Raw genomic sequence first — 15,501 nt, forward strand, 5'->3', positions numbered from 1 at the left:
GACTGACCAGGGATTTCTATCCAGAGGCACAGGGTTGGGGGCAGATAAGACAAGCCTAGTGGTCTTAAATTAAGCCTCCCTTGCACCAGGTTGACACCGGAAGATTCAGGGAGTCAAAAACGCCCTCTCCTCCCCCTCAACTAGGTCAGCTTCCAAATCAGTACCTTGTAAGGGAGGACAGCAACATCTGGTAGAATTGGAAGAGTGGTCAAGGACGGGAGGGGGATATTGAGAGGAGCCTGGAAAAAAAAAAGCGGGGGGAAAAAATACTAGAACACATTCATGAACTGTGGTTGGAAACCAGAGCATAATTTAGGTTTGTAAATTATTTCCTTTCTCTTCATTTTCTCTCCCTTCCTTTCTGTTTCAGAATGTCTCCCGCGTCTCAATCGGTCCCTAAATCCCGCCTTTCAATTTAGGACGAACCAATCAGGAGCTAACCTGGTGGTTGCTAAGAGACAGGAGGTGGGAGATTTAGAGGCTTTGTCGTGGCACCCACCCAGGAAAATTCCCTAAGCCTTTTGCACCCTCCTGCCTAAGCTATTCTAACTCATCTCTGCACCTCTCCTGCACTCCCCTACTATTCCCAAGCCCAGAGAGTCAAGCAGAAACATTTTAGTAAAGAAACCAGGTATAGCATATCTTCGGAAAATGGAAAGATGGTAATTTGGTTCAAACTGATAGAACGTATCTGCTCAAGTTTCCCCAGCCTTTAGTTGGGTTAGAGGTAGGAACTAACTGTTTTGTAGCCACTTGGGTAGAGGGTGAATTTGCTCTTGGTGGTAAAAGCTGTGCCACTAGTGAGGAGGGGCTTCTGTCCTTCCAGCCATCTAAACTTGGGTAGGTAGGAACTGAGAAAAATCTCAAGGTCATGATTAAGCAGCCAGAGAATCAGGGGTATATTTGGGAAAGAGGTGCCCAGGGGATTGGGGTATTGTGTGGAAGGTGGAAAGAAAGATGTATGTGGGAAATAAAGGTTTATTTCAAAAGCTGAGATTTTGAAAGGGAAATTCGGGGAATTCCAAGCAGAAGATGAATCAGATCAGGGCCTCCCCCTTCAAGTTTCTCCACCCTTCACAACTTCTTGATCTTTTCTTCCCTCCACACATCCTACACAGAAAAGACTAGGCTTAAAAACCAGGGTAAAGAAAACTCATTTGGGTAAGCAGTGAGTCATAAATCCCGATTCTATATCCTGTGAACAGGGATGGGTGCAGAACTGAGTGGGGGTTTGGGTCCTGAGAAAAGTCAGTGCACACGCACAGGTGTGCGCAGTTCAGGTGCTGACAGAGATGCAAGCTCGTGGGTGGACATATGTTTTTACATGCATACATCTAACATAAAGGTAGATTCTAACAGATCGAGAAACAGATGTGTACACACACACACACACACACGCATGCACGCACATTCAGGTCATGCTGAGGAACCTGGGAGAGATGACTCCCAGGAAGTGGATTTTTTAATTACCTTGATATGTTCCCTGAACTGAGTAACATCCGCTGGGATGCTTCTTTCATCTTCCCCACCACCATCCTAATCACTAAACAAAGCCAGAGAGGAGACAGAAGACAGAGAGAGGCTGTGCAGGTAGGACAGGGGGAGGTGGTATTGCTCTGGGCTTTGTCATCACTCTTCCCTGTTTATCTCTCAGTTTGGGTTCCTATTCCATTTGCTTCCCAGAATGGCTTTTTTTCCAGCTAAGCCATCCCTTCTGGGTTTTTTGGTTTAACGACTCCCCTCATGCTCTGGTTCCTCTTCTCTTCTCCCTTGAGATGGCAGTGACCCCACACCTCAAGAGAACATCTGTGTACCCTGAGGGTATTTATTCATCATTCACCTTCTTCCCAGGCCAGCTATAGAAACAGACACTGGCAAGAAAGTCTGACATAAAAATGTCTCTCTCTCCATTCTCCTTCTTCTCCGCAGACAAAATAAGAAACCACCCGCTTCACAAAGGCAGTGTAGACTTTAATTCAGGTTGACAGGTGGGAAGAGAACTAGGATTTGCTTCCAAGGGTGTCCAGATGAGAAGACCATCCTTCAGGGAGGGGCAGAGAGGGCAAGAGGGTGCGGGTGGCCTGGTGGCAGAACAGGGCGAGGAGCAGGGGCGTAGCCACACAGTGCAAAATTGCCAGGGCTTCTGCCAGGTTCAGCAGCAGGTCCAGAGCCTGCTGGGCCAGACATGTTGACAACAGCAACAGCTTGGACCTTACCAGGAAATCCAGTCCTAGAACCACCCCATGAGGCCACCAGAAAATAAACCAGGCCCACAAGATATTCATCCAGGGGCCTGGCCCCATACCCAATGCCATCTTCAGCCCCTTGGCTCCAAACAAACCCAATGGCAACAAGACAAAGATGGCAAGACAGGCTACAGTGTGTGCGGCCTGCAAAGCCTTCAGCTCCGTGCTGTATATCAGGGTGCAGAGTCCACCAGAAGCACCACTGGCCAGGGTGACAGGCAGTGTCAGTAGGGCAGCCACTCCCCAAATTCCCACAGTGAGCCCCAGGGTGAGGCCTGGGACCTGGCCTGCACCAAGTTTGTGGCCCAGGGAGGCATGGCACCCTAGCAGCAAAGCCTGGGCAAAGGCTGAGCCATACCAGACACCGTAGCCCAGGCTACACAGGGCAGAGCTGCGAGTGCTACCTAGCCCTGGGGCCAAGATGGGCACCACAATGCTGAAGAGGGCACTGCCCACAGCCAGCTGTGCCAGGACAGGCCAGCCAGGGCAGAGCTGCCAGCGGAAGAGAGGTCTGAAAAGCATGAAGAGGAAAGTGCTGCTAGCTAGGATGCCCAGGACACTGGTGAGGATGAAGAAGGGCAGTGCAGAGTCATCCAGCAGGTTACAGGAGTGGCAGGGGGCAGCTGCTTCCAGGTTGGAATCGTAGTCTACATCTGGGAAGGAATCATTCCCACCATAGGAAAAATTCCATAAATCTTCGAAGTCCAGCTGACTTGAGTTCTCAGTTGAAGGGGAGAGCTCCGCCTGGAGGACATATCCAGAGGAGGCCATCAGACTTACACTGGAAGAGTCTCCCGGGAATTGAGGGGCAGGTGGGAGGGGAGGACAGAGAGGAAGGTCGGGTGGGAGAACAAGATCTCTGCAGGAGTCAGATGCAGTGTGGACAGTGGAAAAGGACAAAGCAGGGAGCCTGAAGAGCCGGAGCAGGAACAGTCCTGGGGAAGCCAGGGCAGCTGGGGCTGGAGGAGCAGTGCAAGGTCAGAAGGAAAGGCACCAAGAGACCAGGATGGAACTGACTCAAAGGCAAAGGGAGGGACACAAGAGGGAGCTAGGAGGCTAGCATAGGAAGGAGAGAAAGAAAAAGACTTTAAAGGAAGAGGAAAAAGCAGGAAGGGAGAAAAGATGAGGAGGAAAAGGAGGAGATATAAAGACTGAGGGGCAAACAGCAGGGGAAATGAGGGGCATAGGGGTAAGGGACTCTGGGGCCTGGCCCCATACTCACCCGATGCAGACAGTTCCCCATGGCACCGTTTGGTTCAGGCCCACAGACAGAAGGGCTGGGATGGCTGTCAAAGCCTGTGCTTCCAAGATAAGAGCCAAAGACTAATGAGGGCCATCAGGTTCCGGGCAGGGACGGGGGCATCAGGAAGCCCTACCCCACGCCCACTGGCTGCCCAAGCCTCAGGCCTATGGGGGGCACTGGCCTCGGGGCTTCCTGTTTTGAGGTTGGATTTGACTGGTTGGGACTACACTCAGGAAAAAGGTGGGGACCAGAAAGTGGGCATTTTACCGAAGTGGAAAGTGAGATTGAGAAAACAGGGGGCTTTCCAGCAAGTAGAGATTCTTCAAGCACAAGGAAGGAAGAGAGGGGGCTGGGTAACTTGTGAGGCAGAGATAAGGGAGGTGCTGGGAAATTGGAGTGGAAGGGCGGCTGACTCTCACTGCTCCTCCATCCCCTTGAACTTGATCCAAGGAAAAGCAGTTCAAAAGCCTTGTGTTTTGGAGAAAGGTGGTGGTGGTCAACTCTGTCCCACCTGAGGGGTGTGTGCATGTGGGCGTGAGCTCTTTGTGTGTACTGATCTCTGTGTACGTTTGCTGTGTATCAGTGTGCACATATCTGTATGTGAAGGGCTTGGTGGGTGTCTGGGTGTGTCTGGCTATCTCTAGGTCTGGGTGTTTCAGTGTGAGAGTGGGAGGGTTGGGGTGGCTGTCGAGGCTGCATAATGAAGCCATTTCAGGGAGCTATTGGGTGTTTGCCTAGCCACCTATGGGCTCAGTGCATGCCTCTTGCGTATGAAGTGCAATACATGGTCTGACAAGTTAAAGTAGGCTCTAGGGGACAATGGGACAGCATATTTTAAAATGGGACCATTGCCCACAGGGTGATTTCTATTCATATTTCTACTGGGGGACATTAAGTCTCTTGGAACTGTTTCATTGGCCAGGCATCTTAGCAATATGGAAAGTTTCTCACCGAGGGGCAGAGCTGGCCAGCAGAGAGAAAGGGCATCTACCCTGCAGGCAGGCCGATTCTCCTAAGCCCATTTCACTTTTTTAGTGGTCTCTTCCCCCTGCCTCCCCTCCTCAGCTGTTTCCCCAGGATCTTCACTGTTTCATCACCCCTCTCTGCTTTTATTTCCTCAGCTGGGGAGACATAGTGGGGACTTTGGGAGCGGTGAGCCATGGCGTGTCCAAGTCAGAGCAATGAGACAGAAAGGGCTGGTTAGGGGACACTGTTTCATTTGTCCAAAACAGCATCGGCTGCTTCATCCCCAGTGTTGTTAAGGACCTTCTGTCCCATTCATGTAGGGCTTCCTAGGGGGCCAAGCACCTCAGACCTAAGGTGCAGAAGGACGGGTACCTTACAGAGATTTCCCCCTTTTCTCCCAAGACACTAGCTCAAGTTTCAGGTTCAACATGAAGGGGCTGGAAAGTGAATTTGGTCTGGTGATGTCTGGTGATGCTCTCCAGGGTGGGGTTGATGGTGTCTCCATTGCTGTCTCAACATTCTCCAGCAATGCCTGGCAGAGGGTCGGGGGAAGCAGTCAGATGCCCCCCAAGACACTCTGCGGAAAGGAAGGGCTTAGCCAAAGGAAGTGAACACATTTCTCTCCCTTGGAGAGTTATATTGTTGCTGTACATAGATATCCTTGAGAGTGGCCTGGCAAGGGACACATCACCTTTTGAGGCACCAGGCACGAGGTGCAAGGGGTATGGGAAGAAGACCCTCACATACACACATCCCAGCAGCAGCAAGAGGAGCAGAAAGGAGGCAGCTGAATGACACGGATAATCCAGATATATTGAGGGTGACCCCTCTGAGATTAGCACAGGAGAGTTAGAAAGATTATAAAGATACACGGTCCCCTCCCTGCTCCCTTCCCCCGCCCCCCCAACCCTGGACAGACACACACAGCACAACAGCCCCTCTCCCTCCCACCCCCCATACAAATATGGCTTCTGTGTAATATGGACAGAGTGGTTCAGCTCGAAGAGGAAAAGTCATTTTCCCAAAAGCGGGTGCTGGGAGACAAGAAGCTCGACAGGCCTGGGGCCCCAGGGCTCTCTTGCTGTTGTAAGAGGAGTAGGCCCTGGCTTAGGTGAGGGGCTGCCTGTGGTGCCCAGGGCCCTAACCAGCGGCTGGAAGGTTCACAATTGTATTACCTGAACTGAACGGGGGTGGGCAGGCCTGCTAGATTGCAGCTGCCCCTTTTTGCATGCCCATTGTCAGACCAGGGAGGAAAAGCTGGCGGAGGGTGGGAGCGATGCCAAGGGCATCCTGGATCTGAGGCGGGGCAGTCCAGCCAGGACAGGGAGGACCAGGAACCTCATCTCCATGGCAACCAGCTGGGGCCATGAGAAGGAAGACGGGAAACCAAAAGGAAGGGTGGGGACCCAGCCTTCAACTCACTGGGTACAGACTATGGGAAAAATAGGTGGTGGTAGGTCTTTCCAGGGTCAACGCCAAGGAGAGGCCTGAGAGGTGCATAGCAAATGCTGTGGCACTGACTCCATGGCTCAGAGGAGGGAAATCCAGGGAAGGGCTGAATGCTCTGTGTTTAAGGGAGAGATAGAACGGACAGCTGGGCAAACACACACCCGGGGACTCCTTTCTCCAAGACGGATGGGCATTGGGGGTGGCAGAGGAAATACCAGCATGGAACAACATCCCAGGTGAGGTGTGAACCCTGACTAGGAATACCCCATTCCCAAAGCCTCCCCGACATGTCCCACAGCCCTGTCCACCTGCCCAGGACCCCTGGCTCTTAGCCCTCCTCCTCAGTCCCTCGCTCTGCCTCTCACTCACTCACACACACGTGCACACACACGCACACATGCACACATGCATACACACTACACACACGTGCACGCAGTTCACATTATTCCCTTAGTTTGGGCAGGAAACAGCTCAGTGCAGTGAAGCTCCTTTTAGTAGTTTTGTTGTTACGTCTGCCTGGCTGCTGAGGGAGGAAGGACTAAGGGCTGGCGTTGGGACCAGGAAGGGGGCACAGGGTGGCCAGGATGGGAGGAGTGGTTGCCGTGCAACAATCCAGAGTCTTGGGTAAGAGTGAGGGGCCTCTCAGTGGGGGAAGCAGAGGCAGTTCAGGCCCCGGAGCAGTGCCTCTCCCACAGCTGCTGGAGCAAGGAGGGGCAGCCACACTCTGCTATCTCCAAGGGCAGTTCCTACGGAAAGGGCCCAGCTTTGTTCATTTGCGGGGGGAATGGGGCGATAGTCCACCCCCATCCTTCCTCTCCAAATCTACTCTTCCTTGCAGGGACCTGCATCCTCCCCAGGTTAAAGCCCTGCATCCCTGCATGGCTCCGTGTTGTCTCCAGGCCACATCTCCTCAGGACTCCCCCACTCATCACTTTCCCATTGCTATGGAAGAGGGGTGTCAAGGTGGCACCTTCCTCCCTGTCCGTAGTGCTCAGTTGTGTGGCTACCAGAGGAAAAGCCACTCCCAACCTTTGCCGACAACCATCCCGTTTCTGGGTTCCTGGAGAAGTCTGGGAAGCTGCTCTGTTGTAGAGGCTGAAAGGAGGGCTGGTGAGAGCCCCCAGCTCCAAACCAGCCCTGCCCCTTACCCTTCCTCACCCCTCTACCTTCATTCTCCTCCTAACACTTCAGGGTTTTTTTTGTTTGTTTGTTTTTTGCTTTTCTCACCCCAGGGCTCCCGCCTCTCCAGCCTGGAGACAGATTTGATTTGGGATTGTTACAAAAATAATAATAACCCAAATGCAGAGAAGCCACGGAAAGGGCTGAGGGCAACCCTCCCCTCCCCCCCGCCCTCCTCCCTCCCCATTCCAAACCGAGTACAAAACCGCACCCAAAGCAGACATTCTGTACAGGGGGGTGGGTGGGCTGGGGAGCAAGCGGGAGGGGCGGCCCTGGGGTCGCTCTGTACAAGTCCGGGTTGGTGACGGCCCCAGCAGTCCCCATGGGGCCCCTGGGGGGCGCAGAGTGGGCAGGTGCCCCTAGATGAAATATTCCTTCTTGTCGTCCCCTCCCGACTGCCCGCCTTCTGCATTGATGATGGCCGTGTCCGCGTCTGGAGCATCGTCGGAGCCTTTCGCCTCATGTGTCAGGTAGGTTCCTGTGTAGAGACAGAGGCTTCTCCTCTCAGGAGCAGCTTCCCAACCTCTGAGTCCACCCTGCCCACTTTCTCACCCACCCACTCACACACTGTTCAAGTAATTTTTCTCTTGCCAATAGCTCTCTTCTACTCCACCTTACCTAATTCGCATTTTGCTTCCAACATGCCTCACCTGACCACACCCTTCATGAATAATGAATCCTACCCCTAAGTAGAATCTCATCTATAATACAAAGCAAGAAAGAGAAGTGTGTGTGTGTGCGCGTGCGCGTGTGTGTGTACGCATGCGTGTGCATGCAACTTGGTGACGGGGGATCTGCTATGTCAGCTTCACGAACAAAGCAATTGAGATCTGGCTTATGTATGACCAGCCTTTGGAGTCAGGCCGCTGGCTAGAATTAATAGCAGAGCAGGAAGTCTGAGAGGAAGAAATGTGAGAAGAGGGTAGAGAGAAGGCATGGATATAAGAGAGAAGGTAGAAAAAGGGGAGAGGAAAGAAAGGCAATGAGATCAAAGGAGAAAGAAAATGAGGTTAAACAGACAGAAAGGAAGAAAGCGCAGGAAGCAATGAGATGGAGATGCAGTTTCAGGAGCTCTCCGTCTTGCAGCAGGAGACCTGGAGGTAGAGCAGCATGGGAGCAACCGCTGACTGAGTGGGAAGGTTTGATTTCACTTGGACGATCCCCAAGTGATCAGGCTTTACTGCGGGGTTGGTGGTGCTCAGTTATCACAGGGTTGGCAATGATAGGGTTGGCTCCATTTTTAATTCCCTAAACACTCCAAAGGGCTGACAAGTCTCTGAAGGCCCTTTCCACTGTCTGCTTCTCCTCATGCCTGCCTCTGATTGGTCTCCCTGCCCCTCCCAAGTTCTGCTGATGCTCTCCTTGTGCCTCTGACCTTTGTGCCGGATCAAGTAGTGGCCGAGGAAGATGAGCATGATGAGCAGCAGGAAGACAATGAAAGCCACGATCCCGCCGATGATGGCGTGGTAGGTGCTGGAAGAGGAGGGCACTGGACTGGGGTCTGGAGGAAAGGGCAACACACACAGTCAGATCTGGGGAGAGCCCTTATCTTATAGCATTCTAGCTTGGCCATGAATAGTCTTACACAGCAGGGAACAGGTACTAACATCAGGAAAATGGAGCAGTATCATTCATCATGCCTTATCTTGTGCTTATACGCCACGCCTGGATTACAGTATTTGTTAAAACAAATTGATGGATTAATGAATAAATAAATAAATCTGCCCATACCTAGTCATCTAAGTTAAGTTCTTGGCTCTGAAGCTTGGCCTTGGTCAAAGATCATTGCTTTAATGCCTCTCCTTCCTTCCCTCCCTCCTTCCATTTCTTCCTTTCTTCCTTCCTTCCTCCCTCCCTCCCTCACTCCCCCTCTTCTTTTCCTTCCTTTTTCCTGCCTCTCTTCCTTCTTTCCTCCCCCCTCCTGCCCTATTTCCTTCTTTCTTTTCTCCCTCTTTTTCTTTTTAATTTCTGGGTTATCAGAGTGTTCCTTCTCTGTCCCCATGCCCTCTTACCCTCCTGTCTGCTTGATATTCTGAGGCAGCTCCCCTAGCTCTAAGGGCCTTCTCAGCCTATTCACCCACTGCCCTAAGATGAAATAGGAAAGGAACAGTAAAACCTGATAGAGCCAAGAATTAAGCACTTTGACAGCACCTTACGAAAGATGATAGATGTCAGGGGCCACAATCTATCATCTATGTAAAGAACACTGTTCCTTTGTGGCAGGGGAGTTTAGTGTTCCAGGGAAACCCCAAGCCTCTAGTCTTTCCCGAGGAGGAGGCCTGGGACTCTATCTTCACTTTGCCACCCTCAAAGCATTTGTGCAAAGGAAAAGATGCTTTCTCTCATGCTAGTGGATGTCTCTGCCACTGAATATATAGCATCTGTCCTCCATGGCAACCTATATAGAGGATCGGCAACCTATGTAGAGGATCGACAACCTATACAGAGGATCAACAGCACAGACTGGGCCAGGTGTGGCAAAGACAGCAGCAGCCACCGCCAGAGTCCCAAATATCTGAGGACTCGCACGGGCCCAGCACACGGTTCTGATGTAGCCATAGACATAACTCTCTCACCCATGGGAGAGCTGCTGTTTTCCACGGACTCAGCTTGAGTCTTAATGCCTCATTGACTCCTTACATATTTTGTCTTTCCTACCTTATGTCTCCTCAGGCTTGGCTGGGCCCACGTTTTCGTTCCTTGCCTGTCTACACCTTATTTGAAAAGAAAACATTTGTGTTCTGGTTTTTTATGCCCTGCTTGGGAGGAAGGGAGAGGATAAGTCCAGGAAATCTATGATATGATTGCGGTGGAGGTAATAGTGTAACTTGGAGGAAGCAGAGTGAGTTTACCTGCTGTCTCTGTCTCAGGGAGTAAGCGAGACACCGTCCACATGGAAAATCAATCCTGGATTCTTATTCCACAGGCTATGGAAATGGCAGTTCCTTAGAAAAGCACAGGTTTCCATGGCCAAACGACCTCTGGGGTCATCAATTACAGGCCCCTGTCTCTAGGTAGAACTGCATTTAATTTCATTCCAGTCCCGCCCACTTAAGGATATTCCTGGAAGAAGATGCAGTAGCTCCTTCTACCACCAGGCGTCAGCACTGGAAACAGATGTAGTCCAACAGGACTCCCTCTGCCTGGCTGTTGAGCACAGTGCAGAGGGGACATCAGCAAGATACCAACCACAAGGGCACAAGAACTTTCTCTCACTGCCAATCATCATCAGATTGGTCTGGAGAGATCTGGGGGCAGAGACCGGAGCTCAGTGCATTGTCCTTGCTCTTGGCATCCTACAATAGCCTTGTTGTGCTGAGGCAGCTCCCACATGCTGAGGTCTGCCCCTGGAGTGGGAATCACCCATCCAGACATTCTGATCCCAAGAACTCAGACCTCTTATCGCTGGGAGGCCTGGCTCTTGTCCCCTCAACTGTTTTAATGAGTGTTTCAAGTAAGGGAACCTCTGATGTTTCCCCGACAATGCATTTCCCCTATTCTAAGAAAAGATAAGACTTTGTGGCGGGACCCACAGCCATTGGAATCTTCAAAAAAATCCCCTGTAAACTCTCCATAAAGGGACCTCTGTGCCACCCTGTCACTACTCCTGAAGCTGGGTTTTGTGGTCACAGCTTTGAGAAGAACTTCACAGAAGGAGCATCACCTGGTCCTTCTAGAAGATACGGCATCTGAGAAAAGATTCTGTCTCTTGGCATAGTACAAGCTTCTCTCTATTTTCTGTCCAGACCCAGTACACTGTGCTTAAGGTGGGCAGAAAAAAAAATGACAGCAGTTGCATGCACCCAATACCTAGTCTTAGGAGAAGCAACTCTGAGAAGAGCCAGTTAGAGAAGGAAATGCACCTGCGCCTGCACTTGAGAGGCTTTGGGGCCTCTGCACACAGAATTATTGTTCTTGTTGTCAGACAAGTGCAGGGGATGGAAGATGGTGTCACCCAGGCCACCACTACCAAAGAAAGGCAGATGAGAGCTCACCCTTCTAATGTTTTTTCACTAAGCGGCCATTACACCTTCTAGAATGGACCTGGGACCTAAGCCCTCAGGGACCCCAGTGGTGGGCTGGTTTTCCTTTACTCCACTCCCCGTCACAGTTTGGGGATGTTATCAGGAAGCATTTTTAAAAAGGGAATAAGATGGACAGAGAAAGGAGATTCTGGAGGAAGAGAACTGAGGAGGGCTCACCATTAACGTTGAGAGTGTAGTAGGCCTTGTAGCTGCCCATGTTGCTGGTGGCTGTGCAGCCGTAGGTGCCGCTGTCACTCTTGTTGAGGAAAGGGAAGATCAGGGCACTCTCCTGGGTCATCTTCAGGGGTGGCACACTGCCCTCCTTCTCCCATAGGTACTGCTGGGGGCTGTCGAGGCAGACAAATCAGAAGAGCTCAGGACAGCATAGGCCAGGGAGCTAAAAGAAAAAAAAAAATAACTGGGAGCAAGGATGTCAAGGACTGTTTGATGAGGCTGGAGAAATTATCGGGGCCAGAGACATTGGAGCTGCTATACTCCAGGTGGCCTCTTGGGGTTCGTTCTGGGGAAGCTGTAGATCTCCAGACTTGTATCTTACTTTAACTTGGCCTTTGTGGGAAACTCAGGAACTGAGCTAGGGAGTGGCCCCTTCCCACTTGCGCTGTTTTGCAGAAGAACTAATTGCAGGTGGACATTATTGGACAGTCAGGGAAATGAGAGGCTCAGATCAGACAATACAGAGGAGATAGGAAGCAGCTGTTACGTGAAGAAGACAATCTGAGAATGTGGAGAGTAAGGAAGAGACTAGGAAATGGATCTTCTTACACTGGATTGCCGCGACCCTCACAGTGTAGCAACAGCTTCTGGCCTTCACGAGGATGGGGAGGGTCTGGCCTAATCATTGCAGTCGGTGTGTCTGTGGAGAAGGAAATGGTGTCAATGAAAACTTCCCCACACGGCTTAGGAGATTCCCTCACTTAGTTGCACACTACAGCTTCTACCTCTAAATGTTTCCGCAGCCCAAGAAGCGCAACAAAGACCTTCCTTCTCCTACTTCTTATGAACAAGGAACATTATTGCTATTGAATATGTGAGCAACTTCTCTTGCAGCCTTGTGTGATAGGATTCTGGAAGGTCTGTCCTTGGTGGGCCCTAAGAGATGTCTTAACAGAAAGCTGAGAAGGGAAATGAGTGGTTTACCTGTGCCTAGCAAACCTCCTAGCACATAGGAAGGACCTAATACATATTTTTTACAGAACAAATAAACTTGAACTTGCCACATATTGAGCTCACAATTTCTCAGTTCTCTCTGCTCTGCAAGGGAGCTTAGAACTGGAAGCAATGCTTGAACACAAAACATCATTTTGAATGGTCAGTGCAAACACGAAGTGAGAGCTTTGAAACAGCAAGAGACCAGGGTCATATTTTGGCTGCAAAAAGGCACTGACACAATATAGAAGGGCTCTGTGAAGGAAGAATGGCATCTGCCATTGACGCCGAAGGGCTGCTTAGAAGGCTAGGTCCAGATGGCCACTCAGAACAATACAACCAGATGCTGGTCGAGAACAACAGATAAAGAGGCTGAGCTTCCCCTAAGGATAGAGCCAACCTTAACAACCAGTTAATGAACGTGTTTCAGCCAAATCAAATGGGACACAGAGAATCGGGCCAGGTGAAAGAATGGGTGTTCCGGGACCCCACAGCCATAGAAACCTCTAGCACAGTGCCTGGAGTATAGCATTTGTTGACTGACTGCTGATCACAGTTGGGCCAAAAGGGTCCCTGGCGAGTAACTGCCAGATGGTCTGGTATCTAACAGAGGAGTCTTTGGGGCTCAGGCAGGGGACCAAGGCTTTAGCTCTGGCCAGGGACCAAGGGGCAGGGGGAAAAGCTCCAGGCCAGGGCCTTGCACTAGGAACTAATAATTAGAGAAGCACCTTATAGGAATATAGCACTTTGACATTTACAAAGTTCTTTCACATGCATTGTTTTGTTTATCCTCACAATAACTCAGTAAAGTAAGCAGCAGCCACAGAAAGATGAAATGCTTTGGCCAAAGGAGCACAGCTAGTAAGCGGCAGCACTGCGGCTACAATCCGGATTGTCAGCCTGTGGACTGAGTCTGCTAAATGAATAGTGATGCCACCCTAAACCTACCTCAGGTTAAAGTTTGAGTAATGGGTCTAAGATATGATTAAATAACACTGAAGTTAGGAAAATAATTGGGCCTAGGTCGATTCCACAAGAAGAGGATGAAGGGCTTTGGTTATTTTGAAAACTGCCCAACTTTTAGGTAAGTTAGGACAAAAAATACACCATTTCCTAACTCTAACTTCTCCCATTGGACTTTAGCTGATTCTTTTCCCTTTGGTTCCTCCACCCAGAAAGGCTGTTCTTTACAAATTTCTGAATTTCCTCAAATGAGAAATTCCCATTTCCAAACTTCCTCAGAAGTGTCCTAACCATACTAAAGGCAAATTCCACAGAGGTTGTGAGTGTCCTTGGAAGGGCCAGGAGTAGTGAAAGTGACAGTGCCCATTTCAGGTCAGAATCCCAGGAAAATACATGGAGCTGGGGCAAATAGAAAGTAGTCAGTAAGGAAAAGATCTGGGAATAATGATGCCAGGGAAACTGTGCTTTCCTACCACCCATATTTTCTTGAAATCATAAATTGTTAAACCAAGATAAAACTGTAGTGATCCCCATGCTCATCTCTTTCACTTAGCAAATATAGAATCAAGCTCAGTGGGGTAAAGTAATTTTCTGAATATCACACAGCTAGTAAGTGGTGGAGTGCAGACTGGAAACTACTTCCTGGGAATCCTGAGTTACCACGACAGTTTGCAGTCTGGCTACATTACACCGGCCTAGCCCAGGGGTTGGTATCCCCTTGGACCAAATCCTGCCACCTGCATTCTTTTGTAAATAAAGTTTTACTGGAACACAGCCCAGCTCGTTTGTTTACATATTGTCTATGACTGCGTCCCTGCAACAACAGCAGAATTAAGTAGTTGACACAGAGACTGTATGGGTCTCAAAGCCTAAAATATTCATTACTGGGCCCTCTGTAAAGAGTTTGCCAACCCTGGCCTAGTCCCGGCAGTCCTTGTTTCATTTTTTACCTATTCACTTAACTGTGCATGTTGTTTCACGCACAGTCACCCGCATTCTCTTTCTCCCTGGTCCTCATCTCATACCTCATCCTTCTTCATCCCCAAGCCCATGACATACATAAAACTTCAATGCGTTGAGAGGTGGATCTGTCAGCTCCCTTTAGAGATTCATGGTTCACAGAGCACACGATGCTCGCCCCATCATCCTCCCGGGTAACCTGGAATGTCACCGAGCTGCTGACAGTGAAGGTTTTACCATTGGGATCTTCCTGTATGCGGGTTGGTTCTCCTAGAGTGCAGAAACAGTGGCACACACACAAACACACAGAGAGAGACACAGAGTAAACCTAACATACAGATATCATGTGGGCCTCATTGTAGACATTCAGATGGTGAATCTCAACCTAGATAAACTTAGAAAGTTGTGGCAGGGAGAATGTAGGCCCCAACACACACATATGCACTTGAGTGCACACAAAATATATGGCATTCCCCTTTTCTCTTCCATACCATGCCTCCTGTGTACATTCATAGACAGGCACTTCTCTCTCTTTCCAGCACCACTTTCTCCTGTAACCCCAAGGCAGGAGGTACTCACCGTGGAGTTCTTGGTCACCCTTTCTCCATGTGAGCCGGGCTGCAGGCTTGCTCCCAGAAGACTGACAGTTTAGGGTGGCTGTGTCCTTTTCCCGTAATGAAGATTTATAACCAGTGATGATGGGCTTCTGTGGAATTCCTGCCATGGATAGGGGATGGCCAAGATAGGAAGGAGAGGCCCCATGGGGTCACACTTCTGCTCTCCCTGTGGAGATGGCTTCTCTGAGTACCTAGGTTCTACTATAATTTCCGATGGGTAGAAGACTAGATAAATCATCTTTCTTTTTGATCTCCTCCCTGAGGACCAGAAGGGAAGGCTTATGGGAGACAGCATGGCAGTGAGGAGCTACGCCATAGCACAGACAAGATACATGACCCTCCACTTACAGCACAACTGGGTGGCCACAGAAATAGTGTGAGTCTCAGAGAGGCAAAGAAGGAAGTTGAAATATAGGATGAAATATAGGATGAAGATGAGAGCATGTAAGCAACTGGGGTACTTATTTTGGAAATTATAACACATGCATGTCTTGTGTTTTCCTCACACCATCTTGGGAGGTAAGCAGAAGGGGTATGATCATCTCTCTGTTGTGAGAGAAAATTCAGACTCAAAGAGAGTAAGAACTTTGTCCTAGATCAAACAGCAAGTAGAGCACAAAGGATTAAAACCCATTTCTTTTTACATTTTATCCCATTGCCAGGGGAACACAGGCTGAACTTTCCTA

General features: G+C 50.0%; 2 protein-coding genes across 3 annotated transcripts in view; both read right to left on the reverse strand.

The window, feature by feature from the left end:
• Positions 1-1,950: 1,950 nt before the first annotated feature.
• Positions 1,951-4,554, reverse strand: ACKR1 (atypical chemokine receptor 1 (Duffy blood group)). The gene is made up of 2 exons (XM_054491877.2): positions 3,469-4,554; positions 1,951-2,990 (listed from the first exon to the last, which is right to left on the reverse strand). The coding sequence occupies exons 1-2, from the start codon at positions 3,487-3,489 to the stop codon at positions 2,001-2,003; spliced, it is 1,011 nt and encodes a 336-aa protein (XP_054347852.1). The 5' UTR covers positions 3,490-4,554; the 3' UTR covers positions 1,951-2,000.
• Positions 4,555-5,060: 506 nt separating this feature from the next.
• Positions 5,061-15,501, reverse strand: part of CADM3 (cell adhesion molecule 3) — a 31,672-nt gene continuing 21,231 nt past the window's right edge. For both annotated transcript variants that reach the window (XM_054491854.2, XM_054491863.2), the window contains 6 exons: positions 14,778-14,915; positions 14,298-14,468; positions 11,892-11,982; positions 11,286-11,455; positions 8,459-8,584; positions 5,061-7,561 (listed from right to left, as the gene is read on the reverse strand). In XM_054491854.2, the coding sequence (XP_054347829.1) occupies positions 7,443-7,561; positions 8,459-8,584; positions 11,286-11,455; positions 11,892-11,982; positions 14,298-14,468; positions 14,778-14,915 (815 nt within the window). In that variant the 3' untranslated portion in view covers positions 5,061-7,442. The remainder of the gene's footprint in view (positions 7,562-8,458; positions 8,585-11,285; positions 11,456-11,891; positions 11,983-14,297; positions 14,469-14,777; positions 14,916-15,501) is intronic.

This window comes from Pongo pygmaeus, chromosome 1, assembly GCF_028885625.2.
Source record: "Pongo pygmaeus isolate AG05252 chromosome 1, NHGRI_mPonPyg2-v2.0_pri, whole genome shotgun sequence".
NCBI lineage: Eukaryota > Metazoa > Chordata > Mammalia > Primates > Hominidae > Pongo > Pongo pygmaeus.